This window comes from Cinclus cinclus, chromosome 3, assembly GCF_963662255.1.
Source record: "Cinclus cinclus chromosome 3, bCinCin1.1, whole genome shotgun sequence".
In the NCBI taxonomy this organism is placed as follows: Eukaryota; Metazoa; Chordata; class Aves; order Passeriformes; family Cinclidae; genus Cinclus; species Cinclus cinclus.
Window position 1 is genome coordinate 6,974,472 of NC_085048.1, and position 20,208 is coordinate 6,994,679.

The 20,208-nt window shown below is 39.6% G+C and overlaps 1 protein-coding gene across 1 annotated transcript in view; it reads left to right on the plus strand.

The window, feature by feature from the left end:
- The window catches only part of ITSN2 (intersectin 2), an 81,397-nt gene that overhangs the window by 48,491 nt on the left and 12,698 nt on the right, over positions 1–20,208 (plus strand). The window contains exons 18-29 of the mRNA XM_062489656.1: positions 721–857; positions 2,003–2,216; positions 3,671–3,769; positions 5,511–5,686; positions 5,948–6,092; positions 6,506–6,711; positions 7,532–7,596; positions 8,255–8,421; positions 8,719–8,764; positions 9,007–9,128; positions 9,934–10,030; positions 10,871–11,062. Coding sequence (XP_062345640.1) covers positions 721–857; positions 2,003–2,216; positions 3,671–3,769; positions 5,511–5,686; positions 5,948–6,092; positions 6,506–6,711; positions 7,532–7,596; positions 8,255–8,421; positions 8,719–8,764; positions 9,007–9,128; positions 9,934–10,030; positions 10,871–11,062 — 1,666 coding nt within the window. The remainder of the gene's footprint in view (positions 1–720; positions 858–2,002; positions 2,217–3,670; positions 3,770–5,510; positions 5,687–5,947; positions 6,093–6,505; positions 6,712–7,531; positions 7,597–8,254; positions 8,422–8,718; positions 8,765–9,006; positions 9,129–9,933; positions 10,031–10,870; positions 11,063–20,208) is intronic.

Sequence of the window (20,208 nt, forward strand, 5' to 3'; positions counted from 1 at the left end):
AAAGTACAGTCTAAAGTAATTTTATAATTGTTGATTTTTTCGGTCATAAATGCAGTTATCCAAAAGATTCATGTTGATTTTTTTGCTTGGGGAAGAAAGATTGTTATCAGAGGGAGGTGGTACAGGAATTAAAGGATGCATTCAAAAAGAAAAATATTAAAATGGAGAAGCTGACAAGTGCAGGAATGGTCCAGTTAGAGTAAGTGTCTTTAAGCTGTGGTTTCCCACAGTGGTAAAACTGCTGGGTATATTTCTGAAGTTTTTCTGGTTCAAACATGGGACTGATCACTCAGGAAGCATCAGGGGTGAGCACCCTTGTGCAGGATGCTTTCTCAGGTTATGGTACAGTGTTGGCTTTCAGCTGAAATCTACCTCCTTGTAGTTTTAAAATACAGTTCACTTCCTTCAGTAACATTGTGTTTGAACATTCAGTTTTGTATCTTCCCCTCTCCTCTGTCCTAGTTGGCATTTCCAGCAGGTGTAGGACTGGAAGGGCTCTTTGAAAGCCCAAATTACGTCACTGACTTTGCAAACCTGCCATCTCCTTCTATACTTCTGTTGATTTGACTTTCTTTGCAGTGACCTCCAAGGACTATTAATAACTTAATACTACTTTGGCCATTTGTATTAAAACTTGGTTGAAGAAGCATTAAATGCCTGGATGCTTTTCTCAAAGATTGGCTTTATTCCCTTTTATGTATTGCATTGTTCCCTCCCTAGGACCTGAGGGAAAGTTACAGCACACAGCAATTAGCCTTGGAGCAGCTCCACAGGATCAAACAGGACAAAATAAGAGAGGTACAAAAAAGAAGAGATGAACTGGCACAGAAGAAGCGACTGGAAGATGAGGCTGCAAGGTAACCATGGCTGAGTGTATCAATGCTGCAGTTCTTAAAACAAAATAATGCTGTTCTGACTTTTAAGATGAGATCTATATTTTTAATATAAAAATACATCCTATTGGTTGCCTTAGAGGAAGCATTTTATGTGGAGTACCACTCACATAAGAGTGTTTGAATTAGAGATTTTCACTGTTTTGTATTTGATTTGACTAAAGAAACAGAGCTAGTGACCTTGTAGTGTGGGTGATTCATGGGCTTTGCTCGTGACAGCGTTTTTCTGCATGTGATGAAGTTTCATAACATTTGTGACAGTCTGTTTAAGAGAACCTTGCCATATGTGTGGTGATACCTTGTTAATTTTTTGGTTGGACACAGCTGTGTGATGGAGTAACAGCATCACTGCACAGCTTCCACTGCATCCTGACATGTGCTTGGAACCACTAAAATGCCCAACAGAGGAGTGGATGTCCCACAGGGAATGGATGAAAAGGTCTCATCTAGATGTTTTTAAGAAGATGGCCCAAAGGGTTAGGTCCTCTCTCTTCAGAAGAAAGATCTTGACAGCTAAAATATTGTGTTGAATTGAATACGAACTTCTTTAGACAGCTGAGGCACAGGGTAACATCCAAATAATTTCAGAGAATACAGTCAGGTTTCCAGACTCTGTCTGCTGCAGTGTGGTCCTGGCAGGGATAAGCACATTGGATAGATTGGAACTGCTGAAGGCAAAAATACCAGGCTGCCAAGATGAGTATGCAAAGGCTATTTTTATCTGTGTACCTGAGTGAAATTAATCTCTTTGGAAGTCACTGTTTCCACTCAGGAGATTTAGATACCACCTTGCTGGAGAGCTTAAATCCAGCTTGGTTCAATTACCAGATCAGTTCTTGCTCATCAGGATGCAGGTGGGCAGAAGTGCTCATGAAGGCACTGCACAGGTGATGGATTAAAATTCTTGAATTTTAATCCATTTGTTATCTTTATGTGGAACACACTGGCACCCATGTTAAGCCACAGTCTGTGGCAGAGCTGATGATCCTGAGAGCAGAGTGATCAGGGTCATAAACTCAGTTTTGCTGACAAGTGTGATTGCTGTAGGAACACAATCTCATTCATTTTTATATCGCTGTTTTCTTACTTGTCTCATTCCTTTCTTTCAGGAAAGCAAAACGGGAGAAGGAAAACCGATGGCAGGAAAATATCCGAAGGGAAGAGGAAGAGAAAAAGAAGCGATTGGAGGAAGAACGAATGCAGGAAAAAGTCCAAGAAAAGCTGAAAGCTGAAGAAGCAGCTGCAATGATAAGAGAAAGGGAAAACAAACAACAGCTTCTTGCAGAGGAGGAGAAAAATAGACAAGCCACAATCTTGAGGGAGGTGGAACAACAAAGGCAGAGGCAGCTGGAAGAAGATAAAAGAAAGCAAGAACAAATAGCAAAAGAAGCTGAGGAGAGGCGCAAGCAGAACGAGGAGATGAAAAAGATAAAAGAAGCGAACAACTCTCAAGAGGTAGAGAAACACACTTCTAAAATAAGCATAAATGAAAAGTTTGCAGATCTGTTGAAGCCAACAGAGGGGAAAAGTCTAAAGCCACCCTGGAAAAATGAAGGTAATCTCAAAATCATTAGACTTCTGGACTTCTACTTTCCTGAGTGTTACTTCACTCTTCAGGTGTACTAGTATTGATGTGACTATGTGGCAGGCTTCTTGCCCAAGATACAATTGAAAAACACCCAAACCAGCAATGTTTCATGTCCTTTTGTCAGTTATAAATGATCCTAATAAACGTAAGTTACTTCTGTCAGTTTTCAGCACCTATGAGACTGATGACAAATCTTCCAGTGATCATGGTCAACAAATAGCAGTTGCTGGGAACCATAATATTTTAGGTTTCTCCTGGGCTTGCACTTTCTTTCATTAAAACAGAATGCTAATATGGAGGGGGTTTGTTCATTGATGAGAGATGGGCAGGTAACGCTCAGAAAAGTGATTTATTAACAGTGAAATGTAGTTTTATTTTTGCATTATGCAATGGCTCAGATGAAAACAAAAACAAATAATTCAATGACTAGACCTAACTCTAGCTGTGGGACTCAGAAAAATAATGCTTTAAAAATATTTTCACTAAAGACACATTTGATTTCATCCTTCATTAGTTCTTGTCAGTTTTTATTAGCCATTTTTCTCACTGAGTTCAGCAAGGATCAAATTAGAGCAGGGCTGAAAGATATTTGCATGCCTCAGCTAAACATTGTAAAACATTCCCTGTTTGCAACATCAGCCACTGACTTGGAGAATGGGGATGCAAAGAAAGTAGAAATTGTGATATTTTGCTGTTACAGGTTTCTAAAAAAATCTTCACACATGGTGCTGAACACTTATTGTTGCAACAGTGGGATCTTTTCGACTTGGAACATTATAGTGGTGTTAAATGAGGCTTTATTAAAGCACTGGCTTAGCCAGAGCAGTGTGGCGAGGAAAGAGAAGATAAAAATGTCATTTTAATGATGTCCAGCAGAAGGTGTCCCTGCCCATGGGAGGGGGTTGGAACTAGGTGACTTTTAAGGTCCCTTCCAGCCCAACCATTCTCGTTTCTGTGATTTTTGTCACTGCAGAAGTCAGTGCATTTTGTTGTTTCAGTTACATTTCCATGAGGGGTGTGCTAAACTGATGCCCTGGTGATCTCCTCTGATACCTGTGCAGTGTCTGGGGCAGGAACTGATATTCCTACCTGTTGTTTAGAGTGATGGGGCACCACCTGACTGTTTCTCAGCTGTCAGAGTGGTAACTAGCTTTATTACCTTCCAGGTAATGCAGTTGGTCCTGCAGAGTCGAGGAATTCCATTGCCATGGTAAATTACAGAGCTTTGTATCCATTTGAGGCAAGGAACCACGATGAGATGAGCTTTAATACTGGAGATGTAATTCAGGTAAGATTTGCTATTCACATTTAACTTGCAAAAATTAACCCTTTTCTCTAGCCTTGAGGTGCATGAAGTCTTAAGGGTCAAAAGCGTTGCATTGATGTATTTTAATGTTTATTCAAAATTTAAATTGGATTGCTGCTTTCTTTATTTTTTTTTTAAACAGGTGAAATTAGGATTAGTTCAGCTGAAATAGTTCCCTGAGTTTTACACATCCTAGATATGTTGACAATCTCTTTAAATATAAGAACAGTGAATGCTAAACATAAACTTTCTAAAATTAGTAGATCAGAAACAATGTAGTTCTTGCAGTTCATTGCACATGTACAAGTTGGCTCCTGAGTGTTTGCTTGAAATGGGAGCATGGTAAATAGAGACATTAATTATTTATTGATGGCATTTGAATTAAAATCAAATTAGTTATTTAACAAGTAGATGTGAAAGGTTCTTTTCAGTCTTAGTACTGTTTTCCAGTGTATTCTTAACAAAGATTTCTGTTAAGGTCTGAGCAGCCTGGTCTAGTGGAAGGTGTCCCTACCCCTGGCAGAGGGGCTGGAACCAGGTGATCTTTAGAATCCCTTTCAACACAAACCATCCTATGAATCTGTGATTCTCTTTCTGAGAGTTCCTTTATCAATCTTCCCTCAGGCAGACACTTAGAGCAATTTATTCTGTGTCTATTTATTGTAGCACTTTTCTGAATTGCTGTCTGTAATATTACAGTAGGACCACACGATTGGAAATGCCTTGTGGCATCTCATTTGAAATCTGTGTTATTTCATGTATATTAGTTATTAGCACTTGTTTGAAAAATCTTTCCCTGCAGGTGAATATATGAAAACTGATGCACAACCATGGTAATACAGTTTCTAATGTATAAATATGTGTGGTTCCTTCTCATTCAGACTCTAAGTTATACAAGTAGGTGATGAGGAAGAATTTATAAAGCAATGTCATACAAAATATTAAAGCACTTTACAAAATTAGCTTTCAGTTTGACAGTGTTAAAAGTATTTATTTGCCTTTTCATACCAATGAACCATGGAAAAGGGAACGAGAAGTAGGTTTTGCTTTGACTTCCCTCTCAGCTGTTATTGTATCATTTAACTGCTGATAACTGATTTCAGAAATAGGGTACCACCTTCTCCTCATCTTGCATCCCAAACCCCAGCTAGGCCAGCCAGCTGATAGTATCTGATGGGCTGCTGATTTTGAGTCAGTTTTCACTAACTGGCTAATTTGCAGCATAAGGAAGTTTCAGTATTGCTGTGAATGTTTAGGGATGTTCTGTACTTAATCACATAGTAAATAATGGAGTTTTTGGATGAGTTTTGGATGCAGTCAGCTGACAGTTATATCTGTGAGCAGAACATCAGCAGTTGTTTCCTGCTCTGCTGGGCTCACCAACCCCTGCCTCTTGGCTGCACATTCAGCAGAATCCAGCATAGTGCATGGGCATTTTTGGCAGGACAGAGTGGCTCAGAGGCACTGCATGATTCCCACGTGCATGTCTGGGGCCTGTTTGAAGGGGTGCAGGGTCCCTCGGGTCTGTCTGTACCTGTGTCTGAAATGGTGCAGCTGCATCATCACAGGGCAAAATCAGCTCAGTTCTGCCAGGGCAGAGTGAAAATGCTGATCCTGCTGTGGGCACTGCCCTGTCAGGTCAGAGAGCCAGCAGGTGCTGCCCCACCAGGTACCCTGCTTGTTTTATGCTTCTAATTCTTTGTATTTCTCCTCCTGTCCATAGGTTGATGAAAAAACTGTGGGAGAGCCTGGTTGGCTTTATGGGAGTTTTCAAGGACATTTTGGTTGGTTTCCATGCAATTATGTAGAAAAAATACCAGAGGGAGAAAAAGCTTTATCTCCTAAGAAAGCCTTACTTCCTCCTACAGTATCTTTATCTACTACCTCAGCTGCTTCCGAGTGAGTTATGTTTGTGTTTAAATTGCTTTTTCTAAATTAAACTAGCACGTAATATGCTGTATAGTTTCGCTTGGTGTTTGTTTTTAAAATATAAATGCAGAAAACTTACTGAAGAACCTTCTTAGAAGTCTTAGCTTGGAAAATTTAAGTACTTGATAGTCTGCTTTGCATTGTATAGATGTTAAAAAAATGTTCTTTGCTTGAGGTACTTTCTAAATAAAAGTTGTAATTTGATAAATATGTCTTGTGTTCAATTTGCAGACCACTTTCACCAAGTAAATCTGCAGAAGAATCTGATTACCAAAATGTCCCCTTTTCTAGTCTGAATGTTAACACAGCCTGGCAGCAGAAATCAGCTTTTACTCGCACTGTGTCCCCTGGATCTGTTTCACCCATTCATGGACAGGTACCTTGTGCAGGACTTGCTGTATTTCAGTTTCATGTTAATGAAAATAATTTAAAAAAAAAACAGAACACCTCGCAACTTTGCTAATGCTAGGTTCATTGAGCAGGCTGGAGGATAAAGAAGCTCATCTAAATATTCTATTAAAGTGCATTGATATAATTCCAGGGACCACTGAGCAAGAAGACTCATCTTCCATAATTCTAAAATAATGTTCACCTGTAATTAAACACAGAAGATATTTCTAACAAATAAGAAACTGGGTTGCATGCATGCATTGATGTAAACAAAGTTATTCAGCCATCACCTAAGAATGAAGTTGCTTAAGCTTCAGTGAAAGATCCACCAGTGTTTGTTTTTAACAATTGAACTGGTTTGGGGCAGTGTGGTCAACCAACATCACTTTTGTCTTACAGGGGCAGCCTGTAGAGAATCTAAAAGCACAAGCACTTTGCTCTTGGACTGCAAAAAAAGATAACCACTTGAATTTTTCAAAGAATGACATCATCACTGTCCTGGAGCAGCAGGAGAACTGGTGGTTTGGAGAGGTACATGGAGGAAGGGGTTGGTTTCCAAAGTCCTATGTCAAGCTCTTACCTGGGAGTGAAACCAAGAAAGAGGAGTAAGTGTGACTTTTGTTGTTGTTTTATTCATCAGCTTGCAAAAAGAGGTGATTTAGAGGCAAAATTCTTGCAGTGCTTTTGTGTGCAGAACATAAATGCCCTTTAGAATTTGCACTCCATCATTTTAGACTTTTATTATTTCACTCTGGCAAGCCAAGTAACGATGGGATCACTGCTGTGTAACTATAGACAGTCTTGCTAGGCTGATGCTGTGAAACATCAGTGGTGTTTGATTGTTCATCAGGTGCCAGACTTTTTGTTCATTACCAAGTCTCCTGTCTTGCAGTGCTGTTGCATTCTGCCTCTAAAGGTGCCAGTTTTTAAGTGACCCAAAACTAAGTAAGCTCTGCACAGAGCAGTAGTGTGTTTTTTTTTCACTTGAAAAGATCATTATGCCTTTTCTAATGCTCCAGGGTAACTGTTCAGGTGAAGCCTGGTTATTGCTGGGGTGGCTGCACCACTGTGTGTAAATTGTTCTGTTCATGCATTCTGCTAAAACTTCTTAGGAATTCTTCAGAATAAGATAATTTAGTCAAAATCTTTAATTTACTTATTTTGAATAACATAATTTGTGAATGTATCTCTTCCCTCCCTTTTATCACTTTTTTTTTTAAGTGGTATGCTCTTGGGTGCCATAAATATATTAAATATCAGTGATACTTGATACTGTTTGATAGTCAGGGAAGTCTTTGCAGTTAGTTCAGAGTCAGTTCTGATATGATCAATGTGATCTTAGTCTCATCTGAATTGAGAGATTTGGTCTTGATCAGCCTCTTGGTAACACAAAGCTCTTTTTTTTTTTTTCCCTTCTTTCTGCAGACCAGAAGCTGTTTATGCAGCTGTAAATAAAAGGCCTAATACCCAGAGTTACACAGCAGGAGAGGGTAAGACAGCATGAAAAATGCCAACTAATGCTACAGTCTGGTTCTGCTTAATGACTTGTAAATAGAGTTCAGTTTGTGAGGAGTTTCTGAGCAGCACTTTGAGTGTTTGTCCAAAAGACACAGTGCAAATGTTCAGCTGTTGATACAGAAGTTCTAAAATAGGAATTTAAGGTTATAAGTAATTCAGACTGAGCATAGGCCAAGGTTCTGTTTTTAAGACTTATGTTTGAGCATGAATATATTTCTGAAAACCCATAAGCAGAGTCCTCTTCATGGTGTTCTCTACTGTGTTATGCTGTTCCGTAAAGATATGAGAAAAGCTTTTTAATCTCCTGAATGTGGATCATTGCCTTACAGTCAGTAAGGAGTAGAGAAAACAAGTATTACTGGAGAAAAAGTTCCAGTGTATCTCCATGCTTCCCCAATTATATTTTAATTGCCCCTGTGTTTTTTTATTACAAAGCTGATTACCTGTAGGAGTAAATGTGATTACAGTCAAGCAGATAGACAGGTCAGTTCACAGACTTGTGAAGGTATGATCCCTGTTATGAGCACACTGTTGTGGTCCCTGTTGTGAACACTCTGGAGAATGCTGATACCCCTTTATCTGCAGCTGGTTCCTTTATGCCCCTCTGAAGCTGTTCTCTCCTCTGCACAGAGTACGTTGCCCTCTATCCATACTCAAGCTCTGAGCCCGGTGACCTGACATTCATGGAAGGGGAGGAGATCCTGGTGACCCAGAAGGAAGGGGAGTGGTGGACTGGGAGTATTGATAACAGAACTGGAATCTTCCCCTCCAATTATGTCAGACCAAAAGATCCAGATGTGAGTTCATATTCTGAGAATTAACATAGAATGTTTTCTCTCAATTTTCTTCTGTCGGCACCCAGCTCTTAGACAGGGATTTTGAGCGGAGGTTAATGTGCTTGACAGAAAAGAAATCCTTAGTAGCCTGAGTGCTAAATCAGAGCTGTAGCCAGTGTCATACTGCCCCTCTCTCTCTGTACAGGATGGTTTTTTGTTAAATATGGGTTTAAAGTTAAAATCTCCATGTGCTTTTACACTGTTTGTTTACAGTGGTTTTATTGCACATTAAAGGTGGTCGTTGTTTTGTCTTTGTAGGCTTCTAGCTATGCTGGCAAAATTGGAACAATAAATAAGAAACCCGGTAAGTTTAATGTTTAATATTTAATATTTTAGTTAATTAATGTAGTTAATTGATATTTTTAATATTTTTAAACTTTTAATATTTAAGGCTGTTTCTTAAGTAACTCTGAGAATTTAGGTTCATAGCAGTGTTTTAATGGTGGCTGATGTTCCTAGCTGCAAGTCGTGTGCCAGGATATTTTTGAGGATCCAGCTCTTACTGCAGTGAAAAATAAACAAATGCAATTACTGTTTTCTTTTCAGAAATTGCTCAGGTTACAACTGCCTATGCTGCATCAGGAACTGAACAGCTCAGTCTCGCTCCAGGACAGCTGATACTTATCCTGAAGAAAAATGCCAGTGGATGGTGGCAAGGAGAGTTGCAGGTAGTGATTCAAGGAGAAATAACTGACTTCATGAATGGCAAGGAGGTGCTCTCAGGTTTAATTAAAGAAAAAAAAACAAGTAGAGTTATATAAAAGTTAGTCAGAAAGTTATTTTCATCTTGTATAAACCAAAGGGGAAGAAAAGCTTTGTGGTGGATTTTTTTTTTTTTTTTTGTTAGATTGGTTGGTTGGCTTTTTTAAACCTTGGGTTGCTGGGGATTCTATGTTTTTTATAGAGTTGATTTTCTTGGTCACATAAAATAGTAAAACTGTCAGTTAACATGTGGGAGGAGGAAGAGACAAGTTGACAGTTATTTAATTGGTTAGGATTTAATTGGTGAAACATTAAAGTGTTAAGTTTTTCTAATGAAAGAATGGATGGGTTTGGAAGCTGGAGTTGGAAGCTTGTTTAATGCAAAGGTTCCTACTTCTCTCCCTTCCCCACCTAGATTTAAGAAGAATGTCCTGTGAAAGTGCCTTTGACCTCATTAGAGACTCTGGATATGATGCATAGGTGTAAAATTCATAGAATAAATTTTCAGCCCCACAATCGAGTTGTACTCTGAAATCTCACTTAAAAATTTGGGATGAACATACTAGGGTGCAGCTTTATCTCAATTGTATTGTTTAATGCTTTAGTCAGATTTTTATCTTTTGAGATTAATTTAGTTGCTGTTTAGAAGCCTGACTTCTTGTCTTCTGTTGGCAAAACTCTGTGACATATTTGTTGCATTTTTCCAGTCTATGGACTATTCAGATTTTCAGTTGTTTAATAACCATTATAACCATTTAATAACATTTACAGGCAAGAGGGAAAAAGAGACAGAAGGGATGGTTCCCTGCCAGCCATGTGAAGCTGCTGGGTCCAAGCAGTGAAAGAACCACATCAGCTGCTCCCTCAGGTGAAAAAAACCAAAAAAACCAAAACAAACCAAAAAACTGTATTTAATTTAGAATATTATGTAACTATTTCAATTGCTCATGTATCTGTGAGGGTCAGCAGCCATTCTGGGTTTTTTAATTTTGATGGTTGCTATGAAGAACCATACTCTTCTCTGGAAACTCCATGTTTTCAAGTGCTAGCAAAAATCTTAGAGCTAGCACGCATAGGCAAAGCACATGGGATGACATGCACTGCTCCTTACAAAGAGGGAGACTAAGCAAATTTTCAGGTTATTTCTAGGTTTTCCATTTAAATGGTTGGGTACAAATGAGGTTATTTCACAGAAAAGGAGCTTTTTTGCTTCTATGTGCTTAAATTATGCTGTTCTCCACAGCTATGAGTTGCTTATACAACAATTTGCTGTGTTTTACTGGACGAAACTTCCCTGTGACTAAAGCAGCAACCCATGATTAGCTACTGCACATTTCCTCTTCCTCTGCCACATTTTCCCCACAAGTGTCTGCAGTAAGATAATCAAAGTCACTCTCTTTTCAGCCACTAAAGGAGAGAAGCACACTTGATTACATTTTAAAGTGTTTAGAAGGTTAGTAGATGCTGTCCATTCATTATGAAAGTTCACAGATATATAAAGTGGAATTAAGAATTACTGGCTGGTTCAATTTTAAGAAAGTAAAAGCAAAGGGAAAACAATTCTGTATCAAGATAAAATCACGTGCATTTTTCTTATGCAACAGTGCATGTGAAATGGTTGATTCTTTCCTGTGGTTTTGTAAAACTCTAAGAAAACAGTTTTAATACTGGTATAACTCCATTCTTTCTACTCTCCTTTCCTTCACAGTGTGTCAGGTGATAGCCATGTACGATTACACGGCCAACAATGAGGACGAGCTCAGTTTCTCCAAGGGACAGCTGATTAATGTGCTGAACAAAGATGATGCTGACTGGTGGCAAGGAGAAATCAATGGTGTGACAGGTCTCTTCCCCTCAAACTATGTGAAGATGACCACAGATTCTGATCCAAGTCAGCAGTGTGAGCAACCTCTATTTTTAATTAATTTTGTTAATTCATTTCAAAGGTGCATTGCTGTTTTTTTTTGTGTTTGGAATTTGGAGTTTCAGGCATCAACTGAATTGTTAAGTATTTCAAGTACTCTTTCTTTAAATACTTTATTACAGTACAAGGTAGTTTAAACCCTTTTCTAGTTAACCTACAACCAACCAGCATATTACCAACCAGCCAGTTTAGGATAGCAAGAGTGCTGTAGGGTGAGCTAAAAATACTGGATTGTGTAGGAGTTCTCCTTCCAACAAGATGCTGATAATGAACATGGACTGGGAAGCAGTGCAGGCACACTGCAATTACAGAACTTGGTCAATTACAGAACTTGGTCAAGTTCTGTAAAATATGGAACAGTGCTGTAATAATTTTAACACACATATTGGTTAAGTAAAAATACCCATAAAAAGGACAGGAAAAAGATTTTTGGCATTAGTAACTGGTCTGTCCTGTCCTCAATACACTTGTACTGGCTCTCAGCATTCCAGCTGTCATCCAGTCCTGAGAAACAGGATCTATGTCAGGACATAGGTTGAAGTAAAAATTACCAGCAGCAGGGTGAGAACTGAATCCTAAACTGTACACCAGACAGTCATCTCTGCCTTTTGCACATAAACACAGTAAAGGTTTCTGGTGTACCCCACACACACCCTGTTTTTTGGCTCCTGTCCCTAGGGAAAATCCTCCTCCCAGAGAAATTTAGCACAATTTTTACTCCCTCAGCTTTTCATCCTGTGATTAAACCAACTTTTGTATCAGCCCAGTGGGTTTGGGAGTACACCATGGCACCAGAGTTGCACCTTTGACACGACAGGCCTTGTCCCTTCACTTGCTGTTTTTCTCTAGACAGTGTTTGGAGTTCTCTTGGGATAAAATCACCCATCTGGAAATCTGGCTGAGCCTCACTCTTGTTAGCCTGTAGCTACTGTAGGATCAATCTGCACTACAGATGTGATCACGTGGTTGTGTTCTTACATAAAAATTCACAAACTCAGAATGAAGGTACACCTTGGGTTGGAAAGTTAAAATATTTTAATATTTTCCCTGGGTAGCTTGTTACAGTTTCTGAGCGTAAGAGACTGTGCACCATGCTTGAGGTTTTCTTTTTAGCTAAATTACTTCTGAGCTCATATTTTTGGTAACACATTGTTCTGGCTTTTTTTTTTTTTTAATGCCTCTGGCCAATGTGGTTGGGATGTCAAAAACTTCTGCATAGAGATTGAACTTAACATTCTTTGATTAGATATAGATAAACCATTAAACAGTATAGACTACACCAGATGGGCTGTAAAATTAAGATTCTGGCTGAGTATTAAAACTTAGGAATTTTCAAAAATTATAGAGGCAGCAGCTTATCACACCAGCTGTGTTGTTATTTCAAGTTACGTGATTGAATGTGACAAGTGCAAGGTGATCACACAAACCACTGATTTTCACCAAAAGCTGTCCTAAGACCATGCTGTAATTGGAAACTTCCTGGATGATGAGTAAGCTTTTCTCATTGTTTGTTGATACATCATTATGTTTTCCCTCAGATTTCAGTGATTTGGAATAAGAGTATTTCCATCCACATCACAAAGGTTAATGATGTACAGATGTGCACCAGGTCATCTGTACCAGGCCATTAAATTTTCCCCAAAGATCTACTCTATGAAGTAGTTCTGAAAATCCACCTATTGGTGAGCAAAGAGTATGTTGAATTTATTCTCATTTTTGAAAATTCTCTCAGTATTTCAAATAAGCTAAGTTACACACTAGTTTTGTGCTGGGCCTTGCCACTCTCTTGTGATACAGGCATTTGGAAACTTAAGGAAAAATCCTGCTTCAAGCCCAGAGCCTGCACAAACCCAGCATGGCTCAGTAACTCCAGCACAGCACTCTTCAAATACCATTTCCCAGATTTCAGCTGGGCTGCTGCTGCTGGTCAGTTGTGTGAGCAGTAAGCCACTGCTCTGTACCTCTTCTGTAACCAGAGGAATGTTTAAATATGTTCTGAATGAACTTTCAAACTTCTTGGATTTCCTTACAATATTTTTGGCACTTGTTTAAACAGAGTACAGAAACTATCATGAGTATTCTTGCGAAATCACTAAGGAATTGTCCCACAAAAATGATGATGTGGCCCTCTACAGAACAGCTTTAAGATGTGACAGAATATAATTTTAAAAATGTATTGTTGCATTTTAAAAACTGCTGATCTGAGTATTATAATGTCTCTGTTGAATAATAGCAGGTTTTCGTGCTGTTTTTTCTAGAATAAGTATAATGGCATTGGAAAGGGAGGAGGCAGATTCAGTTTACTCAAATAAGTCTATGGTTTCCCCTCAGATTTAAAGACCTTTGTATCTGGTGTCTTTTCTGGGAGTTACTAGTTGTAGCTGTAATGACAAACTTCCCTAGCAAAGAAGGAGCTGGGGTCAGTGAGATGTCCCTTCTCTTAAGTTGCAGACATAGGTCTGGGAACAGAACAAAATCACTTTTCTTCTTGGTGTAGCTTCACATCCTGGCATAGGACCCCTGCAAGTGCTAAAAAAAAGAAAAACAACATGACTTCAGGTGTTGTATGTTTGAGTGTTTGTCTCTTAAACACATGGTGATTGCAGAACACGGGACAGTTGAGTTGTGTTCCTGGTGACTGGTGGTGGTTAGACTTATTCCTGTTTCAATGACATTTTAATAGCCTTTTTCTCTAATGTTTGCACAAAAGCCATCATAAATAATGAATATGATACTCAGCAGGTTTCAAAATACAGATATAAAATAATCAGTCTCCTGTTCTTTGAGTGTTTGCACAACCATGCAGGGTCAGATCTTGTGTGCTGCCAGTACCTGTCTAGTGCCAGGTTCTCTTCCTGTCCTTTCCAAGGCATGTGTAAGGGGGGCAGGCATGGTGCTCACCCACGGTTCTTCCCAGTGGCATGGTCTGGAGATAAAAAAAAAAATTATTTTGGCCAGTCTTCATCTGCTTTGCACTTGGAAACTTGTTCTCTTATTATTCATTGTTTTTTTTCAATGAGATACCTTTTAAGTTCGTCATCTCATCTATGGGACCAGTGTGAGCTTTATCCTTTTATTATTTTCTGTAGTTGAGATTTTTGTCGCCCCAGGTAAATCTCAATTATTAAATCTCAAGGGTCAGGTCTTTTCTGTGTTACCAGGATGTAACAGGGACATCTCTACCAGGTTCTCTTCCCATTCTTCCCAAGGTGGGTTTAAGGTGGGGTAGGCAGGAGAGAAGTGTAAGGAGGCAATACAGCTGCTCCAGCTATGTTTGCATACTTGATTGCTAGATGCCTTCTAGTGTTAGAGATCAGATCATCCCCCAGAGATGTTCTTGCTGAGGGCTGGACAGCTCAGCCAGGTGGACACACCTGTGCTCCATGTGCAGAGAGGCTTCTGGTTCATCCTGAGGTGTCTCATCTCATGAGACTCACAGAGCTGAAAGTTGTGCCAGTTCTTTCTACTCTTATCTACGTGCAGTGACTGTTTTCTGTTCACTCTTTCTGCTTTCCATAGCCCAGCACTGCTGCAGTTCCTCACACATCAGAGTTACTCCTTCAGGTGCTCAGGCCTGAGCTCCAGGTTGTTGTTTGTAGTAATATCTCTAGAGCTACCTCATTTTTGTCCTCCCCAAACCTTACTTGTAGATGTTAGAGACATGAGACAAATCCTGCAACAAGGATCTGTATTTCCAGAAGTTGATTTCCATGCGCAGAAGATGTTCAGTAATTCCTGTCCATGCTGTCTGGTGGATGAATCTGACTCACTTTCAGGGGTGTTCACAGTGAAAAAAACAACTTCTGAGCTGATGTGCTGGTGGCCAGTGCATTTCTGTGTCTTGTATGGACAACATGTTTTGAAGTTCTCTAGTTCTTGCCAAGTAACTGCTCTTTGTGGAGTAATAGTTCATGGTAGCAGTGGCTTGGAGGTGTTGCCTCTTGCAGTACCACACTGATATTTTAACACATGAGGATTAATGATTTATTCTAAGATTTTACTCAACAGCTCCAGAATTTTACCTCTTTTACCAAAGATCATATATTAAATCAGTCCTTACTTCATAGTGATGTACTGACTTTGTATTTCTAAAACTATTTGGTGAATGTCAGTCAGGCTTGATAACACTTCCAAGTTGTAATCCAGGGGTCTGAAATAGTCTCTGGATTGCCCACAAGGTGTGTCCCTCTTGAGACCATGTAGCCCTTGGATTCTGATGTGGTATTCTGAGGGATATGGTATCTTGTGTTCCATGGACACGTAAGACTAGAGGCAAGGTTTTAATTTCTTTCAGCCTCAAAAAGAATTGAACAGGTTAATTTTTTTGTGCTGATATGGATAAATTTCAATGAGATTTTTCTTTACAAGTTTAGTTTTTGTTTGATTTTCTAATGTCCCAGTAGAAGGTTCTCAGGAGAGATTCTGGTTTTGTTGAAATCTCAGGGCATTTTGCCATTGCCTTAAACAAACCCTTAGGACTTGACCTTGTGTTGAGTCTACATGACAGAAGTTTTCCTTAGGAAGAAACTTTTTCTTCAAATTGATGAGCTGCAGGGGTATTCAGAGTCAGCAATGGCTGGTCACAAGTACTTAAATCTGTGTTTAGAAATATGAAACTGCAAGGGTGGAAGCTTGTGGTGTCTGTTTTCAGAAAGTTGAATGTTCATCATTCCTTTCTGACCTTTTTGGTGTTGTTCTGTCTTTGTCCATAAAATTCATATGTTTCACTCTTCAAATTTATGTTCATTTTATCCTTCATTTTTTTTTTTTTTGTTTTTTTTTTAGGACCCAATGTTGTCTTCCAGTGTGAAAGCACCTCAGAGACCCACTATCCAAGTTTGACTAGTGTGGAGGCAGGGTGGCCAGCCCTGCTCACGTGTCTGACACAATCCTTTTGCTTCGTTTGAACGTTAGATCCAATCAAGAAATTAGGTTTTTGTGGGTTTTCTTCTAATCTACAGTTTCAGTTGATTTGTAAAACCAGAAAGGATAGTGGGTCTTTGTGTGGCTTTCACTGCTGTTCATTCTTGTTTCCTTTAGTATTTCCTTTGGGATTGATAACCGTAGTCATTAGCATGCATATCAAGTTATTGTTTGCATGGTGGGATTGCAGACACACAAAGACCCACTATTTGCACAGTTTACCTGAGCTGTTTTGAACGGGCACTTGTGTTCTTTTAATGTTGTAATGTACATATTTTGCAGAATTAAAATGTTCATTGATTATTGTTCTAATGGACTTGATTTAATCTCTTACATATTGAGCTTTTAAAATTGGTGGTCTTCATGGCTCACCCAGAAACAATCCCTACCTGTCTGCTGCTGATACTCACTGTTATTACAAGCGTGCTACAAGATCTAAGGGTTAGATCTGGTGCACTCCATCCAGCCTTTTCACACCCTTTTTAATGGGAGAAAAAACTATTAGGTGTAGAGTGGAGGATATTTTAATTTTTTTTTCTTCCTTCACAGTAGTACTACGGCAGGAATTCAGGTTGTTTTAGCTCAGTACATTCTATCCCTAAACAGCCTCCTTCCTTTAAATTCTGATCATTCATACTTGCTTTAAATTTTGGCAAACGTGCTTAGTTGCTGCAGTAAGTACTTGCACAGCCTCTGTGTGACCAGGCCCTTCCCCTGCCCCTTCTCTTCATTGAATATTTCATGGTACTGAACTGTTTGTCTCTGGCTGTGGTCTGCAGTGACTTCTAAAGTACTGAAAGCTGCTGCTCTTCCTCCTCGTAAATAGAGCAGCAGCCTAATGCAGAGATAACCTTGCTGAGGAGGTGTTGCCAAGAGAGAGACACTAAGAGAAGCTCTTAGTGAGGGCAGAGCATTTGGGTTTGGGATGGAAGGGTGCTCCTCAGCCCACAGTCCTGGCCTGTTGGAAGTGCATTATGAGCTGCCTGTGTCTTACTATAATGCTTAGAGGGAAGGAGGAACTTGTAACCTTGATTCCCCTTTAAATAAAAGGATTCATTTGATTCTAGATTATTTCTGTGATTAAATAGTTCTGTGCTCTTGTAACAACAAGAGAGATCTCTAGACACAGTATTTAATTTAGTTGATTTCCTGAACTTGGTTATGAAACAGCAAAGGTCACTTATGCAATCAGAAATGTTTACAAAACAAACTGCTTGTTTACTATATAGACATATATATACATATATAGATGAATGTTGTGAGGGTACTATCAGGAAAAGGTTAATCCAGTTGCAGAGATTTAAAAGCCTTTCTCCAAAATCCAATGTATTGTATTTAATATCCTTGATCAGATAATGTATATGTGCCCTTTAGAGATGTATCTTCTGTGCAATACAGACTACGCAATGTGCCTGCAGAAAACTACAAATGGATTTTTACTCTGGATGTATTTTGTCTGAACCAGTATTTTGTTACAGAATGAAATCATGTTGTTGTAGGCAAATAATGTGCTAGAAAATCCTTTGAGTATTTCAGATGACTTGATTTCCTTTTGCAACCACATTTTAAGTGTTTCTACTAAAATACACTACTCACCCAGAACTGCCTTCTTTGAATTTCTCTCTTGGAAAGCCTGTTCAATACAGGCTGAAATGTGTTGTGCTACACCAGTGGCATCGAGCAGTCACTTACTGTAGTCTAAGAATTAGGTGATCTTCTACATTTTGTAATTTCTGAAAGGCAAAAAGGCACTGTCAACCTGTGGTATATGAGCCACACTGACAATCAATGTTCAGCCAGTTTTCCTTGAATGCCAGATTAGTACTAATTGTCTTTGAAAGATTAAAAAACAACTTCACATCCTCACTGAAGTAATTGAGGATATACTAATGTGAAATTTTCCAAAACCCACTGGCATTTCACTCACTGTTTATTTTTTTTTCTTTTTTAATGATACATCTGGAGATTACAGTACTGTTGGCAAAGTTTCACACAGGTGGCCCTGTGTAGATATGAATATTGATAATTATTGAAATCACTGCCTCTAAGTCTGAACTGAAGAGTATTGAAGTGAAGCATTTTGTGCTTTCACAGCTATCTTTTCATGTTTCATTACCTGAGTACCCTCTGGATTCTCTTAATTGTAATAATAAATATTATAATAATAATAATAATAAACACCTTAATAATGCTGATTGAGAGAGACTTAATCCCTGCCATCAGTATTTGTGTGTACTGCAAAAGTCTCCCTAGAACAGCACCAGCACAGCTATCTGAGAGCTCTGCTCTACTGGACAGTGGTGCAGGACAAGTTGGATACACACATCAGATCATCTGAAGGAAAGACTATGCCAAGGATGTATTTACAGCAAGATTATTTTAAAATAATATTCTTTATCAATGAAGCAGAGTGGCTATTGGAAGTTGTGTTTAAATCCGACTTTTAAAAATTCCAATTTTTCTCTGGTTGTCTGCAATCCACCTCTTTGTTGATAAAAGACCATAGAGTTGAGTTCAGCTGGTCATCCCAGCCAGTCAAGTAAAAAATCACCCTTATTTTGGGTGAAAATGGTTGGCTGTGGAACTATAAGGGCAAGGTGGAAAATAGAGTCCTTTGTTGACCTCATGGTTCCCAGGCAGGAGCTGAGAGTCTAAATGTTGCTGGGAGCCATACAAGGTTAAAAGGTAAAACTGAAGCCAACATGGAAAGCCAAATATGCTGCCTGCTTGTGCCTGCAGTGTGGTACTTGCTAAACGTTGCTGCTGTGGGTCAGCAGAGATGTGGGGGCCCTGTGGTGTCACAGGGGGTGAGAACCAAACAGCGTTGTAAATGCACAAGAACAGGTACCAAAACACTGTTTCTGTAACTGTCTGGTTCACATAATGGACTAACAAACTACAGAAGCCTGGTTTCACAAAAGCTTAGTTCCTGATGCAGAGCTGGATCCCCGCAGGAAGGTCTGGTGCCACCCCTGGGACCAGAGGCAGGGCTGGGTGCGTGAGGAGCCCGTGGTGGTGAGGGCTGGGAGCATCCAGAGTGTTGCCTCCACATGGCTCATGGTGCAGTGAGGAGCAGAAGGCACAAAGCTCCATCAGAAAGTTACACACTAAAAACTGAAACGTCTCTCTCTGGTCACGGAGCGTTTCTGCCATCTCAGCGCTTTGTCAGATTGTATCCCTGTGTCATTCTCCTGGGCGGGGTTGGAAACACCTGTAAATAAGTCTGCTCGCAGGAATGCCGGCACTCCTTGGCCTGCAGTAGGAGCTGCTGTAGGGTCGTGCTACTTCAGTGTAATGAACCAATAAAAACTGCTGCGTTCTGGTGTGTGCTGCCTTAAAACCCTCCTTGTCCTCCCCGAGCTTGAGTGTCACGTGTGGGGATGGGTGTTGAGGCATGCAAATGCAGGCTGTGCTTAGCATGAGGCAATTGTTCACTTCTGGATTTGAACAAAGTTGTAAAATAACTATGCAAATGTATTTTATTAAAGGGACACATAAAAGTAGCTAGTTTGTCTGTTGTGGTTTTTTTTTTTCCCGTCTGGGGAGGTTTTTTTTTTCCCAGCTGAATAGTTTGGAATAAGCATTGTGTCACCTGTGATGGAATGACTAGATTTTGCTTTTTACCTCTTGAAAATTGATTCCTAAATTTCCTCTGTTGTAGCAGGGTATCCTGTCTTTACTGATTAGGGGGTATTGGATAAAAGTTTTCATTATTTCTCCCAGGGTCTGATGGAAACTGCCTTTTCCACGGTAGCAGATTTCTTGGATTAGCTCCTTTTGTGGGTTTCAGAGGCTGCTGGCAGCCCCAGGAGTGACAGGAGTGCATCCCAAGTGGATTGGCCCTGTGTGTGCCTGCAGAGCTTACACCTGGCTGTGGTGGTGTCCCCTGATGCCATCAGCTGCTCTCTGGCTGTACTGAAGGGACTGTGCTAATGCCAGCCTGTGGTCCTTAAGGGGACATGTGGCCTTTCTATAGCAGGCTGGAAAAATGGAGGCAGGAAAAAAACCCTTAACCCTTACCTGTTTTTCCCAGCCATGTCAGCTGGCTTCAGAGTCAAACAAGCAATTAAAGCAAATAAACAACCTCTTCTTCAAAAAAAAAAACAACAACAACAACAACAAAAACCAAACAACAACAAAAAAAACCAGTAATCAACCCTAAACAGCCCAAGATGTTTCCTCTTAAAAAGCAGTTTATA